This window comes from Cynoglossus semilaevis, chromosome 11 (genome assembly GCF_000523025.1).
Source record: "Cynoglossus semilaevis isolate Cse_v1.0 chromosome 11, Cse_v1.0, whole genome shotgun sequence".
Taxonomy (NCBI): domain Eukaryota; kingdom Metazoa; phylum Chordata; class Actinopteri; order Pleuronectiformes; family Cynoglossidae; genus Cynoglossus; species Cynoglossus semilaevis.
Genome location: NC_024317.1, coordinates 2,465,040 through 2,483,625, shown reverse-complemented (window position 1 = coordinate 2,483,625; position 18,586 = coordinate 2,465,040). Strand labels below are relative to the sequence as shown.

Sequence of the window (18,586 nt, the reverse complement as noted above, 5' to 3'; positions counted from 1 at the left end):
TCGACAAGACCAACGGCACAGACCGTCTCTGTGCACAGACACGTCATGGCAGGACGTCTGTTGTTTCTCTTTCTTATGTGTGAGTTCAACCGGTGCTGAATTCTATTCACTGTTTGATGATTGATTATTTGATTTGATGATTGATTATTACATTGAAACCTTTTGAACTCTGTTCTTTTTTTCTAGGTTCATCACAAAAGATGGAAATTCAAGGTGATTGGTTTTTTTTTAAATTGTTTTTCAGATAAACTATCACATTAATTTTTTAAAACTTTTTTCTCTGTTCCCTTTCAGCTTTGCTCTCACCTAAGCTGACAGTGACCAAGCCGAATATCACTGAGACAGAAACAGACACACTGGAGTGTCGGCCTGTCGACATGGTCACCGCTTCTCGGTGTTATTTCTACACCCTGACAAAAGAAGAAACTAAAGTCTTTTCCTGTTTGAAGTTGGTGACAGGGACAGAGCTGCTGTTGATGTCAGGACAGACATCACCTGCTGAGGTTCAACTCCGGTGTTTTTACACCGTCAACTTAAATGGTATAAATCCGTCTCCTCACAGCAACACGGTGTCTGTCATCGTAAACGGTGAGTTTATATGGAGTCACCATCATCACACATCACTTCCTGTTACTTTTTGTGCAGTAATTTCAAACTTTATTATCATGAAGGAAATAAAAAGTTGGACGACATGGAAACCTCAAGGATTCCGTGGACACCAGGTAAAAAAGTCCGAACATTCCAGGGGAAACTCAGACGTTGACATGACGGCGGCCGTAGTGTTTTTTCCTCTAACATTTTTATTTGTATTTTCACAGCTCCAACTCCTGTCAGTCGTCTTTCTTCAACTCTGAGAACGACCATAAACGGTAACAAACGTCTCTCCAGATTGAACTTTTCTACAGAAGGAAAATCGTTAGAATCGAACTGTGTGTTAATATTTGAACAGATGAAACAGACGGTGGAACTTTTACTTCAACTCACATCACCGCTGTAACAGGTAAGAGAAATAATCTAGTGTTGTCTTTTGTTAAAAATATAATATAATAATCTTAATGTTTTTGACATCAAGTGAAAAATGTGATTTTCTTTTTAGAATTTTTCATAAAACTCATTAAACTTTTCAGCAAAGTCTTTGAACTTTATCTTAAATCTTGCCATTCCAACAGAAAAATTCCAGTGAGAAAAAAAGGACAACATTTTGACAATATTTTTCAGAATTACAAACAAAAAGAGAAAAAAATATTTTGAGATTATAGTGGAAAAAAGTCACATTCCTAATTTTATTCTGAAAAATCTAAAACACGCTGAGGAAGACATTTTTAATTTTAAATAGATTCGTTTTTAAATAGACAAAATTAAATATAAAAAATATATATAATATATATGTACACTATATATATGTGCTTAATATTATTGATATCATAACGCTGACAAATAATTGAAAGAGAAAAAAAATTGCATTGGGATTTCTAAGGCTGTCAGTCAAAGATGAATCTCTCAGTTTGACTTCATGTTTTATTTCTTATCATTGGATTGATTATTGATTATAGATTAGTAATTATTGATTGAATGTGGAATAGAAGAATAATAAAATCGTGACGATTTCAAAATGTCTATTTTCATCCTATTTCACAGCTGTTACTGTTGGTAGAACTCATACGTCAACTGAAGGTAATAGAAACTGCAGTTCATCCAAGAGTTACTTTTTAAAAACTCTGTGACTAATATTAACTCTTTATTTTCTCCATGTCTCAGCTCCGACCGTGGAACAACCTCACACAGTCACAGGTAATAACATCAGACCCGTACATTCAGCTGAATGACTGTCATATAGTATCAGTTACTATTAGATACTATTGGAGGATTGATAAGAACTTTTTGCCGATATTCTCCAAACACCTAATTTCCGATATTAACCGATGCCGATGTATTCAGCCATTTTCCCCCCAAAACTATTGTTAGGTCACATGGCGTGACACATACACCTACTTTTATCGCGATGCCCCACTAGAGGCACTCTTCTCACATGAACATTGTCTGTACATAATCCATTTTTAAAGCCATTTTAAGGATGGCGTTTTCAGGTTTTCATTATCGGAGGAAAAAAAAGATGAAGAGGATTCTTATCGATGTGACATATCGTTTCTCTACCTCACAGATCCGACGGTCGGTGGACCTCACACTTCACCCAACGTGATTCCAGGTAATAACATAAAAACTTTGGTGTAGTTTCTCTCTTGGAGTACTACTGTGTACAGTCTATAAATACTGTATGTGTTTTTTTCTTACAGGTCTAATGGGTGACAGACCTAATGATCCAACTCCAAGGACTCAGGCTCAAGGTAAACAAGCAAACAAACATCACATCGATGAATGTCACACACACACACACACACACCTTCTGACTGCGGCCGAGGCCGACGTGAAGGTCGCAGTTTCACTGCCTGGTTTTAAAGGCTGCTGTTTTGTGTCCTCTGAGCAGACGTGGTGATCGTGAAGCTACTGCTGGTCATGTTGACGACGTGTGGAGTCACTATGGGCGTCGTGTCACTGGTGGCGCTCTACTGCAGAAGGAAACAGGCCCACAGAGGTAATACTCTGTCCACATCTTTCCACACTTTCAAAATTCATCAAGCGGTCCAGACTGAACTCCCTAGTGGGCTGATTTTAAGTCCACGTGCCATACGTTTGACACCCCTGCGCTAAAGTCTGAAGTACCCACTTAAATGTTAGTTTCTATTGCTTTTATAAAAAAGTGTGTCAAAGTTTAGAGAAGTCAAAACTTCATCTGTCACTTTCATTCACAACATCAGGACAGAAAATAAAGAAGCAGTTAAAACAACAACTAATCACAAACGTCTCAGTTCTGTAATTACTGGCCATAGGGGGCAGCACTGCATCTAGAGGTTTGGCTGGCAGAGCACAAAAAAGTTTGGTAAACTGTTAGGGATGTTGTTTCTCTTTCTTATTGGATTTTTTTTTTGTTTGTCATGTTTTTGTTTAAATCCTGTTTACAATTAAAACCAACAATATATTGTATTGTAAATGAATTCAAAATTATAGAAACCCCTAAAGGGGGATAAGATTATTTATTTATTAGTGTCAAATATCATTACTTAATAAAAGTGCAATTTATTGAGATGATTCTTTACAATCAATCTCAAACAAAGTAGATGATTTTTTTACATTATTAATTTTCTTTTGCACTGACATGTGTTCCTGTCTTTCTGATGCAGATGATGTCACCCGTCCACCAAACCTGGACCACGAAGAAGAGGTAAATAAATTAACGTGTTATCAAATGGTTAATGCTACAAACGACTGCTACAGTACAGTACAGTACAGTACAGTACAGTACAGTACAGTACAGTACAGTACAGTACAGTACAGTACAGTACAGCACAGTACAGCACAGGTATCTGAACACTGTTGACTCCAGGCTCGGTTTATTCAGAGACAACTCTCAGTGTGATCCCAACGTTCTCTCTGTTTTTAAGGTCAACTATGTGAACAACGTGTACACCTTAATAACTGCTGTCGACGCTTCCAACGGTCAGTATGAAAAAAAAACAAACTACCAGGACTTTATAATTAGTTTGTCAGGATTATTTTAACCCTCTCTCTGCTCTTTAAATCACTCATGGTCTTCACAACAAACCAGGAAACCAGGTCAGAAACCAACAACTAAACATGCTCAGAGTATCAGTACTAGTCTAATGCAACATGAGGAGCTTCCAAATACCACACACTACTGTTAACTATATCACAGTATTATATATATAATAGTCAGGATCCTAGTACTGTAATTATATAACTGAACTGTTTATCTTAAAGCTGGGGTCCATGGTGTAGTGATTATCACCCCTGCCTTACACATTTCCCCTACATACAGAAGGTCTTAGGTTCGAGGCACTCAATGGCGCCTCCTGTGGCAGCCTGTGCTGGTTTCCCCTTCATCGTGGAACATTGAAGGGACTTCAATCCATTCAGTCAATGATGTTCAACACTGTGAACCTTTAACGTCAGGTTAATAAACCCCATCATCTCACTGCGTCTTTCTGTCCTGCAGAATTTGACACATTCTTCAGACAAAAGCAGCAAAGAGTTGGTATGTGAGACGCTAAATGATGGTCCTGCCGTCGTCACAGGAGCCTCAGTTTGGTCTCATGTTGATTTAAAGAGCAGTCACACACACACACGTTTCTTTCTTTTTCTTTCTAGGCTCTGAGCACGTCTACGAAGTAACTCAACCGCTGGAGACGACGAAGCTGTAGCGGCCGTGAAGAACCCCGAAATCTCCAGCAGCTTCTCCTGCTGTGGCGACGGAGCCCGTGTGGACAAACGGGTGATTTACAGCTCGCCGATCACTTTTGTCAATTTTTATTTTCTCTTCTCGTGTGTGTGTGCGTGATTTTTCCTGTAGCCAATCCCCAGCCAGCATTCTTCAGACACGTGTCACATGTTTATTTACATCCACCTTTATGTTTGCTTGTTTTTTTAAGAGTAGGGATGCCAAACTCCTGGCCCGGGGGCCACTTTTCAGCCCGGTCACCGTCCTCAGTAAATTACAGCCTGACGGGATTCAGATTCAGTTTCAAAATGAACACAATGTTCAAATTGTCTGGCCATGTTCCTGATCACGGCGTTCTTCTTCAGAGTTCTTCTTTTTTTTCACTATTTGGAGAGTGACATGTGATGTGAAAGCAGATCTGACGCCAGGAAGTCGCCCTGCCCTGTGGTGTTGTTTCTCAGGGAACCAAAACAGAACCTGAAAGAGAACTGGGGTTTTACAGTTAACAACAGTCGTGGTCATGATGTCATCAACAGTCACGTTGTCTGAACTGCAGGCAGTTACAAATACTCCTGTGGTTTTTCTGTCGCCACAGAGCTAAAACGTCAGTGGTTAGTTGACAGCAGTTGATTCTACCTGTATATATATATATTTATATATAAAAATAATCTAATATATTTTGAGGACAGTTCTAGGATATGTGATGTATTTGTTTCTTCATTAATATTATTAAGACTTTTACGAGTCTAAAGGGTAATTCAAATTTATTTTCTGCTAATTTACAGATATATTTTCAGCTTCTTTCGGACCAACTTTAAAGCAATTTGCTCACTTTAAAATATATTGGGCTGTTTTTAGCTTGTCCGCTAACAGTAATGTATTGTTTTTACTCGCATTTTCTGAACTTTTTATTAGTTACTTTAAGTGATTGTATTGTGTTACTTTATTGAGACAGTAAGTGTGTTTCCTGCAGTTCATTTATGGCTACATTTGTAATAAATAGCTGAATAAAAATCAAATAAAAAAAACCTTTGATTTTGGTTTAAATAATCACATTTTACAGAATCATTTAGGGCGACCTTTGTCAACAGTGAGAAAAGCACACAGCACGTACACGACGTAAAATATTCCTTTGTGTTTATTCCTCCTCAGACATGGTTGTGATCGAGTCACAAATAATGGCAGGATGTTTTGGATGTAACATTTTCAAACCCACTGTTGAATATTGTTCATGCATCATTAACGTCTCTGTACTGTCTTCTGCTTTAAAACAAGGAGAAAGTGACAGAGTAAAAGGTCAAGTTCTGGGTCACGGCTAATATTTGACAGAATCCACAGTGTTATCGACATCAAAAATGAATAAGTAACAAAACAACCGTAAACATTTAAGGAAGAGAAGTATGACGGCACTGTCCACACGTAAACATTTAAGGAAGAGAAGTATGACAGCACTGTCCACACTTTGTTTTTTGTTTTTTAAATAAGCAATTAAAATGCCAGAAATCTGCCATCTCTTCACACGACAAAAGTGCATTTAACATTCTTTTACAACAAACTTTTTTTTTCTTCTTCTTCTTCTTGCAACACAGAAACATTACATGAAGTAATAGTCACATCCTTCCAGGACTTCTCTGTAGAACTATGTTCAACATCGACTCTGTCTGGCTGCAGCACATCATTCAGGGTTTTTACTGCATTAATGGATGAGAGTCTCACTGCTACTGAGTTTTGTCGCTCGGTAAAAGCGCTGTCGTTTGCAGAGCTACAGTTTTAGCAAATTCATTTCTGATTGGACAAGTTCTCTAAGTGTTTTTAAGCATATTATATATTTAGGTAAGTCCTTAACTGACGTCCAGTCCAGAGGCTTACGGTCACCTGCAGATGGCAGCTGCCAACAGGGGGAGCAGCAGTGCTGTCAGAGGACTGCTCACAGTCAGGCGTGTTCCTGAACCACACTCCATGGCATTTTCCTGCAGAGACACAGATGAGTTCTCCCACAGCTGTAGAAGTTTAACGATCACATTCATATGAAAGATGATACTATATAATCGACAGCATTGTTTTTTTAAGGATCTTAACCGCGGACATGTCCACCGCATTTAAGGATCTTAACCGCGGACATGTCCACCACAGCTCCAGGCTGTAGGGGGCGCTTTTGTATTAGTTTGGTAATTCAGAAGAGACGTAATAATAATAATAATAATAATAATATTAATAAATGTACGCCTTAATATCCATGGCCACAGGAGGGCACTGTCTACACTCGAAACAACTTAGCTGATATCACGCCACTGGAAGTTAGACGACGAAATCATAAACGCTACCTTAAAGAACTCAAATGCGAACAAACATTCAAAGAACTCAAATTAAATGCGAACAAACATTCAAAAAAAAATAAAAATAAACTACAGAATTTAAACTCCGTGTTAAAAAGTTTGCAGCCAAAATACACTGTGAAGAAGCTGAAAATAATCTTAACGGACGAACAGGAACTGAGGCTAATGAGTCATTAGCCGTTAACGGCTAATGACTAACGGCTGTTAGTGTAAATGCATAGTATTTCCAGACTTTAATTCTTCGTTCTTCATTGTTACATGAATGTTTTAAAAAATAAAATAATAAAATACATTTTAAAACGTTTTTTTTCCTATTCACTAGGCACAACGTATAATCCATAAAATACAGTATTAGTATTAAATAATCTCATACTGCTGGTAAAATGTACCGTGCTTTGTCATAACAACAAATAAATCACCAAAAATGGAATTGATTAAGAATAAAAATTTGCCCCAGGTTTAAAAAGAAAAACAAACCTGATGGGATTTTCAGCTCTTAATGCACTTGAAATAATCATTGCAAGGGCAATACAACATTTTAGTAAAAAGACATAACTTTACTTTTTTTAAAAAAACAAATGTCGCCCCCTATCGTTTACGTTTGCATACAAACAGTGTGAATATACCTCAGGGTGAAACGGGTGACATGACTCGGGTTTCTTTCTGTCCTTCTGAAATTTCAGTCTGTCACATTTCAGGGACTCGTTGTGTTCACAGAAGTCAAGAAAAAATTAGAAGAAGACGAAGAAGAAGAGCTGAGAGATTCACAAACATCACTCACTATAAATTATTATTATAAACATTAAACATTAGTGTTTGACGTAGAAAGGATATACATGATCTCAATGGGATCCATGGTGACTGGTGGAGCACTGCTGCAGTCGCACTTACTGTCCACCACAACCATGAAGAGGTTACTGCTGGGAATCTGCTGGATGACGAAGGACCTGCGAACACAGACACAGACACAGACACAGACACAGACACAGAGAGAAGACGCTGTTATTACGTCATAATGTGATTACTGTAGTGATGACTACGGCTGTAGCGTCAGCACCTGCTGCAGCCGTCACAGTCGATGCTGCCGGTTGTTTCTTTGATGGTGCGTTCAGAGACAAATGCGGGGTATTCTGTGTCACAGGGAACCATCATGGTTTTACCCCGGGGTCTCTGAGCTGAGGACGGGGTAGAAAAAAAACAGTTTCATGTATTTTACCCCGGGGTCTCTGAGCTGAGGATGGGGTAGAAAAAAAAAACAAAAAACAGTTTCATGTGACACTTGTAGAGAAGTAAAACCACACACACACTCACACACACATTTACGTCACAGACTGTAATGACCTTTGACTGTGAGGTCAATGTTCCACCAACTGTAGAGGTTGAACTCCAACAGGAAACTGAAAGAGAAACAAAAACAACACAACAAATATCACTGTCAACAGTTAGAATAAACTAATGAAAATCGACTACATGTTTTAGTTGAACTTTTCTGTGTCAAATGGGAAGATATGTGCTGTATATATGTGTGTGTGTGTTTAAAAAATTACAATACATCCTATAATGGAAAAGAAAAATCACAGAGTCCGTGCAACCCACACAGGGTGCCACGAGGGGGCGCCATTATGTACATGGTTCTGGTTTGGGTTTAAGAACCCAGGACCTTCTGCATGTCAGGCAGATGTGTAAGACAGGCGTGATATCAAATTGCCCTATGGAGCCACCATGGGGCAATTTGTGGCACTACAGCAGCCACAGAGACTGAACTAAATTATTTATGACCTCCCTTCAGGACCTCTGGACCTGTTAGGTGCTGCAGGCCCCATGTTGAAGACCTGTGCCTTAAGGAAATAACTTGTGTGATTTTTTTTCCTCCTGATATATGATATAATTTATACAGAATTCTTACATGACCAGTTCAGTGAGGAGCCACTTCACCACAGAGAACGGCTGAAGAAGAAGAAGAAGAAAATGGAAGAGGAGGAAAGTTCATTTATATATTTCTGAAAAAGAAGATTTTTTTTTACTAAAAACTCAAATCTGAACTCTGCTCCTGACACCTTACATCTGACAAAGTGCGTGCGCTGTCACTGGTCCCAGCGTACTCCCTGCACAGAGCCTGGTAGTCATACAGTGTGATCCTGTGACACAAACAGGCGCAGGTTACAGTCAGAAACAACGACGACAACAACAACATCCTGGTCAGGTTCACAGGCTCCTGTTCGGTGGAGCAGACCTTCTGAAGGAGCCCATCTGCAGTAGTTTGCTCATCACTGCCCCCTCCACCTCTCCGAAGAAAAGCCCCGTCTGAAAGAGAAGCACAGGGGGCAGTGTTGAGCTGAGTTGTTTTTTTTTTTCTCCCATTTGTCAAAGTATTTCAGTGAGTGAAACGTCACAGACAATTATTTTTCTTTCGCTCAAAGATGTGCAGACATGAACCCTGTACCTGTGAATGTTCCTCTGAGACCAGAATGAATCCGTTGTTGTCAATGAGGTAACAGTTGATGTCCTGTCAGGAGGTGAACACACAGACTTGGTGAACGAAACAAAAAAAAAACCAACCTCAAGTCAGAGTTTCGTGATTGTACTTACGTCATTATCACAGCTGATGATACATTTCCCGTCCAGAGCCGTGCACTGCAGACAGAAAAGTACACAGTTGTTGTGTGTAGTGTGTACTCTGACTGACAGACTGAGACGTGACCTCACCTGTCTGCACGCCGTCCAGAACTTCCTCTGGAAGAACTCCAGCTTCATCTGGATCCCGACAGCTGTGACAGAGAAACGACAGACACGAGTGAGTCAACGGCTGAGGAGGTCTTCATCAGTCACATTTAAAATAATAATAATAATAACATTAATGTCAGCAAATACTGTAGTGGTTCAGAGTAAAGTTAAAAACCATGTTTCATATAAAATCTTGACGTTTTTACCTGCAACAATTGGAGACTTCCTGTCATCCAGGAGTTGAATGGCTGTACTGGCCAAAACCACGCTCTTATTTTCTAAAGCTAGAGAAAGAAAAAACAAAAACCAGGCAGAACAAATAATAATGTTGAAATATTTTTGTTACTATTTCCGTACAGTAGATGGCGCCCTCTTCTCAGCATCCTCAATCAGATGACTCCGAAATCACTCCATTAGTTTACAGTAATGAAGTGTCCTACATCTGAACTGTGATCGTGAAGCTGAGTGGGTGCAGTTACTATCTCAACAGAGGGAGGGCGCCAAATTTCCAGCAGAGGGAATTTTTTAAAAATTATTATTCCACAGTTTTGGATGGATAGATAGATAAATAAATAGAATTTAAATGTGAAAACAATGTTAAAAGAAAATAAAAATCAGCAGAAATCAATCAACTCATCTTTTTGTTCTAGAATGTTGGTTTTGTTTTCACCTGTGCTGAAGGGGATGGAGTAGATAAAAGTACCAGGAACCTGCTCGGCCGCTCTCTTGTACCACAGGGGGAAGTGGTCAGCATTGAACACACCCTCCTTGTCTTCTGCTGTCAGGAAGTCTCTGTGGACACGCACACACACACACACACCGTGGATTAGCCCCCCGACATCCAGCAGTAAATCACACACACACCGTGGATTAGCCCCCCCGACGTCCAGCAGTAAACGGTGAATGAAGAAATGTGATGCTGCGACACTGACTTGTTGGACAGGTGATCAGCAGGGACGAACAGGTTGGTTCTGGACAGACCGGTGCGTGTTCCCAGGAAGGCGATCTCCACTCCTTTGTCTGAGTTTCTGTGGGTTAAAACGTTGACGTGAAACAGTCGGACGACGTTGGATGAAGACGAGCCTCCTCATAACAGTAGTCATTTAGCTTCTGTTAGCCACGAGGCAGCAGCGAAAGGAGGGAACAACTAACCCTTGTCTTTATAGTGTATGAAAGGGATGTCAAACATATGGCCGGCGGGGCCAAAACCGGCCCACCGGGGCGTTCAATCCGGCCCACATGATGGGTTTTGAACAGACTCACTCTGACTTGTTGAGGGCCAGTCCAGTCCAGTAGGCCTCCAGTGGAGCAGTCACCACGGCGTCAAATAAAACCTCCTGGATCAGCTCTCTGTCACCTGCACAGACGTGGACCTGAGCTGATCAACACACACATGGGCTCACGGTGTGTCGGGGTGTGTGTGTGTGGGTGTGTGTGTGTGTCTCTTACACTTCAGGTGAGGTCTGCGTCCGGTCATGAACAGCTTGATGGCCTGGATCTGGGTCAGGTGCCGATGCTCGTGCTGCTCCTCCGTGTTGCAGTACGTCCTGTGGTGCAGATGAGGTATTACATCAGAGGCTCCGACCGACCGACGCTGGGCCGTGGCCTCACAAAATGCATGAATGCCCTTATTACCCTCAGCCCCCGTTTACCATTCATCTGCGAGGGCGACATCTGGCTGTTCCAGATCACGAAGCCCTGAAAAAAAACACAAGTCAGCGACGCTTCAGTGACGCCGCGCTAGTCAACGGGCAGATTCTTTACTGCAGACATTTGACATTTAATTTACAGAAAACAATAATAACAGTCGTCATTTTGACTTTAATCTGAAAAGAAATATTAGCAGCAGACACGCAGATTCCTCTAGGTGTCACTAAACTAAAACTCCCGTCCAAACAATTGACTCGTACGGACACAAACGGTGGAAAACAGAAAAATGTGAACGTCTGTTTTTATACTATTTTTTTCTAAATAATACATGATTTTAATTTAGGATCATTTAATGTTGCATGGTACCTGTAATGATATTTTGAGTATTTTTAGAAGCCCTGCTTGCTTGTACTTGTACTTGTACTTGTACTGTGACTGTGACACCGCAGCCAAAACTCATACCTGCTTCAACGGATACGTTTCCTCTGAAGAAGTATTTCCCATGACCTCTGGAAAGAGCCACTCCAACACTAGAGGGCACCAACGAAGCAGAGAATGACTTTCAACCCAGTAAAGTGGTACAGTATCATTAGGGAAAGGAATCGAACTTTTCTTCCACCTGAACGGAGTTCCTTTGATGTCGGTGTAGTAATAGTCGTTGTGCATTATCAGGACCCGCCTCTAGAACACAGAACGGCTCAGGTGAGATTTACCTCCGGAGTCCGGAGACCACAGAGCAGCTGCAGGGACATTAAACATCTTTATCTGCAGCCTCACCCCTCTGTCCACCGTCTTCTTCACCTCCATGGAAAATGTCCCCGTCCTCCTGTTCACCATGGCGTTACGGAGCTGATGATCAAGGACAGAAGGAGAGAGAGAGAGAGAGAGAGAGGAGAGATTATGTTACAGTACCTGCTGCTGTTACAACATGAAGTACAGTAACAGTACAGTAACAGTACAGTAACAGTACAGTAACGGTACATCATGGAAATAAATTAATAATAAAACATCATTTCTGTTCTTTCTTCTTTTATTTCTTTTCTTTTTTCCTATTCATTTTTGATTCGCTACTTATTTACTTCACGTCAATAATTAGTGACGTCAAATATTAACTAATTGCCAATTTATGATACACTGATATTGTCCAAATACTTAATTTCCGATTCCGATATAGGCCCGGTAATATTTATTTATTTATCCGTACAAACCACTGTAAGAGTATGAGATAAATAAAATGAGCTGCAATGCTGCCATCTAGTGACCTATAACCTATAACGATTCATACAGACTACATAACATGCTAATATCTGGTCGATAATATCGGTCGGCCAGATATTATCGACACTCCTAATAATAATATGCTTTCATGTAAGACACATTTTTGTCAATGTTGCCGTGAAATATAGATATTTTGGTCACAGTTCATCGTCGTTCTCTCACAGTCTCTGGTTTTAGGATTAAATTGTGTGAAGAAGATGTTGGTTTTTTTTCCACCTACGATGTCATCTTTGTCCTCCCACTCCACCTCCGACAGATCCACGCTGCTGTAGTTGGGCTTCCGTCTCTTCTGACCCTCCTGATACTACACACACACACACACACACACACACACACACACACACACACACAAACACAAGATGCACAATTTAACAACCCTTTCCTTCTGGAAGGAAAAATATATCTGTCGACACGACCTGAAAACTTCCATGTTTTCAAAAAAAAAAAAAAAATTCACGACCACGTCTTTTATAGAAGGTCTACACAGACACACACACACACAGACACACACACACACACATTACTTCAATAAAGTTCAGAAGGTTTGGCTGCGTAATTACTGACCGAGTCATGTGTGAAATGAACAGTGTCAAGTGAATTAAAGATAATTACTAAGACTGACAGAGGGAGCACAGCGTTCATGTCGGAATCAGCAAACGTACGTTCTCTGCTGGTAGACTGGACATAAGAAATGGACGAAGCCGTCAGTGACGTCCAGAGGAAATTTAAGAAACGACTCTTAAAGAGTAGAAGTTCAGGCCACGTCCTGTAACTTTGGTAATCATTTCCTTTGGTTCATAGTTCATATAAAAGGAGAGTTTACAGTCGCAACCAAGTGTCAAAACTTCTTTGTTAGATTTTAATATCAGTTGTACAAATAACAATCCCATTTAGAGGAAAATGGACAGTAAATGTTGAGACGAGAGTTTTTATATATTTTAGGGCTGGTAGGGCCAATAGTAGCAGTCACCCCCTCCCACTGCCCTGGCCTAACCACCAGGTGGCGCTCCATCAAAGCCAGTAAGTTCTTCTCTGCTTGCCTAAAAAAAATCATAAGTAGTGACTTATTTTTCAGTATATTTATCACAAATTAATATAAAAAAATTACGTCTGCTTCCAGTCGTAAATACTCGAGTTTTTTATCCAATCATATTTCAGCCTCATGTGTTGCCGGGTGATGACGCTGGGAGAACAGAATGAGTGACAATGAGATTTGATATAATTTCTACAGATCATAATGATGTTATTAAGATATAAATGTATTCAGTCAGGGCGCCAACTAAAGGCCTCGATGGGAATAGCACTTTACCCCAGTGCTTCCACCCTGTGGCTCCAAACGGGATTGTTGTTTTACAAATGACACTCATTTCTGCTGGAGTTTACTCTGCAGCCACACAGACCACACGTCCATTTCTTACATACGATCGACAAAAAAAAAACCTCTGGACAGGAAACACCACGTTAATGACTACAACCACAGCACAGTTTAGCCACAGACGGACGAAAAAAAAACAACAAAAAAACCAAACAAATAAAACCCCACAACACAGGTGGACACACAGAGAGGAGGAGCACTGACACTGGCACACACACAGATCCAGCAGCACAGCCACAGCTGCGGAGGAACCGCTGAGCGGCTGTGGTCGAGGCCAGTGAGTGTCAAGTTACCTCTGGGAAATCTCAGGCCAGCGAGCCCTATGATTGGCCTTTCTCCCTGCATGCATACATCAAAGGAGAAGGTGGGGATTACAGACTACACGAGTCCACGCGGCCTCCTAACACACTGCTGTCAGTGAGCTCTCAGTGTGGAGGACTCACTCAGTCTTTGGGGTCAAAGCATATCGTTTTTTGGGACAAGGGGAGAGACAGGGTTAAAGTCAGGGATTGTTATGAGACTGTCGGAGACTGTGGTGCCGGAGGAGGCGGTTACCAGAGGTCGGAGGTCGGGGTGCAGCAGTATGTAGCCGTTGTTGGTGATGGCGAAGGCGTAACCGTGGATCCCTAACTGCAGAAACAGACGTGTTCTTTTTTTTAGCGTCTGAACTCCTCCATTTATTTCAGAGCGAAAGCAGAAGAACGGCAGATCCTACCATATGTTTGGGGATGAGCTTCGTCAGCTCATGCAGAGGGATGTCTGTTCCCACCACCCCCAGCAGAATGCCCTGGTTCTTCTGCATGAAGAGATTCACACACACACACACACACACACAAAAACACAAATTTAGATCAAAACGGCAGAAACTCTTTGCTTTTTTTTGTTTTGTTTTACTCACCGTTTCGTTCTTTGTGCTGAACACAGGCATGGCGACCGTCGTCGTCAGACTCGGGCCAGCTTTGTCCTTCAACTGGAAAAAAAGAGAGAGAGACATCAGTGGTTTAAATTAGTTTTACACTTTCAAATTCATACATTTGGAAAAAAAATATTTTATATATGTTTTTATTTGGCGATATTTGTAAATTACACTTTCAAATTCATACATTTGGAATATTATTTATTTTATATATGTTTTTATTGGGCGGCTAATTTGTAATTTCTGATGAATCAATTCATAATTAAACAACAACATGAAAAAGAAAATCTGCATTTAATCACACTTGACAACGCTGCTGTACACACTCCAGTCCACTGGGTGGCAGTCATGCACCTGAAGTTCCCCTGTCAGCCTTGGTAGAACGTGCTGTGAATGTGTGTCAGTGCAGGTTTGGTGAACAGTGATGGGATATGAGACGAAAGGAAAGTTTTTTTGTTTTTGTTTTTTTTTAATTTTCAGATGAAGAGTCTTTAAATGTTGTGGTTTGTATAAAAATGCACATATAGAAATGAATATGGATGACAAATAAAAAGTATAATTATATAGATGTATATATAAATGATCAGAGCTGTGACTGTCAACCCTGAACCACGGCCGCGGTTCATCTTCCTCGGGGGAAGACGAAGGCTGACAGAGAGCTGCTCCACTGACTCTGATGTTCCCTCGACTCCTGACCCGACACAGCTGAGCATTTCTGCATTTGAGGATATGTGTGTGTGTGTGAGTGTGTGTGTGTGTGTGTGTGTCGGGGGGGGGGCTAATGTTCATTTGTGGATGTCAATTCACATGAAGTTAACGAGCTGTGAAGTGAAGTGAAGTGAAGTGTTGGACCTGCTGACTGAACAGAATGAAGAACGTGGGCTGCTTACATTCAACGCACACACACACACACACACACACTGGGAATCCATGGATGCCCCTCTTCTCTCTCTCCCTATCTCTCTCTCTCTCTCTCTCTCCAATGTCAGTTTTATTATAGGCTTTAGGAGATAAAATGCAATGATCCAGAGGATGATGAATGGTGTGTCAGAGGCTGAGATACAACAGCAAACATCCTCCCTGTGTGTGTGAGAGTGTGTGAGTGTGTGTGTGTGTGTGTTCTAATTCCCAGTGGACACATGCACAATAAATACCTCTCCACTGCTTCTGCTCCTCAGAGAGGAGAGTTTTCTACACAGGAAACACTGAAGTGCCCCCCCCACTGCCTCCCCCCCAGTGGTAGGAGACCACCACCTGCAACATCCACCGTCCAGTTCTCCCACAGTGAATCCGTCTCGTGCAGATACTTACTTTGTGAGCCTGCGACAGCTGAAATGAAAGAAGAAGAAGAAGAAGAAACACACACACACACACACACGTGTGAAAATTAAATATATTTCTGAATTGAATCCAACAAACTCTGTGGGCACAGATGAACGTCTGGGGAGAGAACCTTCCAGATTAATGAAGCTCATAACGAGGAATCATTACAGCAGCATGAAGAGTGATGAAGAGTGATGAACAGTGATGAAGAGTGATGAACAGTGATGAAGAGTGATGAACAGTGATGAAGAGTGATGAACAGTGATGAAGAGTGATGAACAGTGATGAAGAGTGATGAACAGTGATGAAGAGTGATGAACAGTGATGAAGAGTGATGAACAGTGATGAAGAGTGATGAAGAGTGAGCGTGAGCACATGTGGCCACTGTACAGCAGTGACGAGAAGGAGAGAAACATCTGAGCAAACGCTGGGTTTTTTTTAACAGACTTTCTAGAAATTAAATACATTTTCACCAACTTTTTTGGTGATGAACAATATATCTCCAGTTGTTAGAGTAAACAGGAGCAGGTACTTTCATGTATTACAGTATAAATATCCATACAAGTTCTTAGTTACCTCACGTTATTAATTAGTACTAATATGATCTCACTTTCGTAATTGTTACATAATGAGGTCTTGAATTGTCCTACTGAAAAAAAAATCCTGAAAGTCCCTCAGGAAAACACACATTTTTCATCAGTTACAGCTTCATATACTGTATATGCAGATGATGCAGCGCCGTATCATCACAGATACTTTCTGAAGGGTTTTCTTTAACACTGGTCTTAGGTAAAAAAAAAAGTTTTTTCCCCAAAACCAAGTTAAAATAAACATGATTACATTTTAGGACTTTTTGAAGTTTTTTTTTTTTGTTTTGAGCGGTAGAAGAATCATGGCCGCTGCTACGTCGTCTTCATCATCATCGTGTCATTCCAGTATTTATATAAAGGATTCTGTACTCACAGCACTGTCCACGTACGCCTCGGTCCACACCGTGTCGTGCTCGTGGTCGATAACCTTCGGACGGCTCATGACGTGGAGATACCTCATCACGTTCTCCTGAACATCTGCCAAAGTGGAGATCTGGCTGAAATATCCTGCAGTGAAAAAAAAAACACACACAGTTGTTATCACTGGAGAAAAAAGAAAATGCACCTAAAAAAACACACACAGTTGTTATCACTGCCAGTCATGAGAAAAAAATACACCTGACACCCGACAGTGACAGAACATTTATGATGATGATATGAAACCTAAAAAAACATTCTGTTGAAGAAAAGTGGGTTTCTTTCTTCAATTCCTGCGACTATATTACGGTTGTGTTCAAACAAACATGAATTTAACACTGAATAAGGAGATTGTAAATAAATGTATTTCATTTCATGACATATACTTCTGTATATATAACATTTATTTCTTCACTGTGGGGTTTTTTTCACCATTGGTAAAACATGTGCCAAGGCTCAACACCGTGTTCAAACCCGACACCTCTGAGATGCTAACACACGAGCTAACACATCAATCATCAGCTCCGACTTCAACAAACTAATATAGAAAATGTATATATTAAAAAAATACAAATAAGTCAATTCTCCAGTGAGTTACGGTGCAGCAGCAGATCAGTCCAACCCCGTGACTTTACTGGACCGTATATATGACCGTAACACGCTGAACCAGTCGTTTAATGCACCGTCAGCTCCAGCTGTGTGTGTGTGACAACGCCTCACACTGGACATGTAAGGTTACTCCACTTCACCCCCCCCCCTTCCCCTGTGATGTGTTTTGCTGGCTGTGACTCTCCCTTCCAGAGGGCACTCATCCAGAGCGCTGACATGACATGCTGCAGCCATCAGCAGTGAGCAGCCGAGGGGAAGACACTCTGACAGGAAGAGGGATGACAGGATGCGACTGAAGCCTGCCTCTGTATCTTGAAGTCTTTCACCGTACATTTCCAGTGTTTACATTTGTGACGTATGTAAGAAAAAAAAGTCAACTTCCTTGAGGATGGCGCCACGCAATGGCTGCGACAACGGCTACCACTAACACCTACTTTAACGTGGGGATGCGATTGTGCAAATTTCCAAGCAAATAAAATGGATCATCTGTATAGAAGCTGTCCGTAAAATAGAAACCCGCAATTTATTGAGATATTAAAAAAACCATAAAGATGGAGGGATAAAAAAAAAAAACAAAAAAATAAAAATGACAGAATTTCATAAAAAAAAAAAAACAAATAAAAATGACAGAATCTCTTCGTTGTCTTTTCTCCGGTGTCTTTTATTGTTTTTTTTCTTTTTAACCTAGAAACTCTCTGTTTTATTCAATTAATTTTCTTTTGTCGTTCCAAGGGCAGCGGGCCATGTTCCACTGTCCTTCCACAGCAGGACACTGTGTGACACTGTGCCAAACCAGTGTGGTTCAGTGGCTCAGTGGTTCAGTGGCTCCAGCTGCTTCACTGAGCGTCAGGCAAACAGAAAACACACACAGACGAGCTGCCCTGAGGGTGTGTGTGTGTGTGTGTGTGTGAGAGAGAGAGAGGGGGAAGGGCGCTTCTGCCAAATACTGCCCTGGGTGATGCCAACACACATATGCTCGACAGGACTGAACAGACCCCCCCCTCCCCCCCGGGGCTGTTGTTTTCATGGTCTTTGAACGGCTCTGCAGTTCATTTCAGTCCAACTGTTTCACTG

General features: G+C 41.0%; 2 protein-coding genes across 9 annotated transcripts in view; one reads left to right on the top strand and one right to left on the bottom strand.

Moving 5' to 3' along the window:
• LOC103385814 (uncharacterized) overlaps window positions 1-5,322 on the top strand; it is a 14,586-nt gene extending 9,264 nt beyond the window's left edge. For 6 of the 8 annotated variants that reach the window (XM_025060113.1, XM_025060112.1, XM_025060115.1 and 3 more), the window contains exons 7-15: window positions 1,639-1,674; window positions 1,759-1,791; window positions 2,162-2,206; window positions 2,295-2,345; window positions 2,486-2,593; window positions 3,240-3,280; window positions 3,501-3,555; window positions 4,073-4,111; window positions 4,225-5,322. In XM_025060113.1, coding sequence (XP_024915881.1) covers window positions 1,639-1,674; window positions 1,759-1,791; window positions 2,162-2,206; window positions 2,295-2,345; window positions 2,486-2,593; window positions 3,240-3,280; window positions 3,501-3,555; window positions 4,073-4,111; window positions 4,225-4,277 — 461 coding nt within the window. In that variant the 3' untranslated portion in view covers window positions 4,278-5,322. Of the gene's footprint in view, window positions 1-8; window positions 80-186; window positions 214-294; window positions 589-671; window positions 723-818; window positions 870-949; window positions 1,001-1,638; window positions 1,675-1,758; window positions 1,792-2,161; window positions 2,207-2,294; window positions 2,346-2,485; window positions 2,594-3,239; window positions 3,281-3,500; window positions 3,556-3,664; window positions 3,673-4,072; window positions 4,112-4,224 lie in introns of those variants that run through there. The other 2 variants (XM_025060110.1, XM_025060114.1) reach the window with 2 other exon arrangements.
• Window positions 5,323-5,764: 442 nt separating this feature from the next.
• The window catches only part of LOC103385813 (voltage-dependent calcium channel subunit alpha-2/delta-3-like), a 32,323-nt gene continuing 19,501 nt past the window's right edge, over window positions 5,765-18,586 (bottom strand). Inside the window, exons 13-38 of the mRNA XM_008319803.3 lie at window positions 16,860-17,029; window positions 15,885-15,902; window positions 14,556-14,627; window positions 14,373-14,453; window positions 14,213-14,287; window positions 12,503-12,586; window positions 11,782-11,853; window positions 11,624-11,685; window positions 11,467-11,534; window positions 11,007-11,052; window positions 10,804-10,901; window positions 10,618-10,711; window positions 10,287-10,382; window positions 10,025-10,146; window positions 9,561-9,638; window positions 9,337-9,398; window positions 9,220-9,264; window positions 9,074-9,136; window positions 8,864-8,934; window positions 8,693-8,768; window positions 8,537-8,577; window positions 7,972-8,027; window positions 7,688-7,805; window positions 7,465-7,577; window positions 7,257-7,339; window positions 5,765-6,264 (exon numbers count right to left, since the gene is read on the bottom strand). Of these exons, the coding sequence (XP_008318025.1) occupies window positions 6,166-6,264; window positions 7,257-7,339; window positions 7,465-7,577; window positions 7,688-7,805; window positions 7,972-8,027; window positions 8,537-8,577; window positions 8,693-8,768; window positions 8,864-8,934; window positions 9,074-9,136; window positions 9,220-9,264; window positions 9,337-9,398; window positions 9,561-9,638; window positions 10,025-10,146; window positions 10,287-10,382; window positions 10,618-10,711; window positions 10,804-10,901; window positions 11,007-11,052; window positions 11,467-11,534; window positions 11,624-11,685; window positions 11,782-11,853; window positions 12,503-12,586; window positions 14,213-14,287; window positions 14,373-14,453; window positions 14,556-14,627; window positions 15,885-15,902; window positions 16,860-17,029 (2,063 nt within the window). The 3' untranslated portion in view covers window positions 5,765-6,165. The remainder of the gene's footprint in view (window positions 6,265-7,256; window positions 7,340-7,464; window positions 7,578-7,687; window positions 7,806-7,971; window positions 8,028-8,536; window positions 8,578-8,692; window positions 8,769-8,863; window positions 8,935-9,073; window positions 9,137-9,219; window positions 9,265-9,336; window positions 9,399-9,560; window positions 9,639-10,024; window positions 10,147-10,286; window positions 10,383-10,617; window positions 10,712-10,803; window positions 10,902-11,006; window positions 11,053-11,466; window positions 11,535-11,623; window positions 11,686-11,781; window positions 11,854-12,502; window positions 12,587-14,212; window positions 14,288-14,372; window positions 14,454-14,555; window positions 14,628-15,884; window positions 15,903-16,859; window positions 17,030-18,586) is intronic.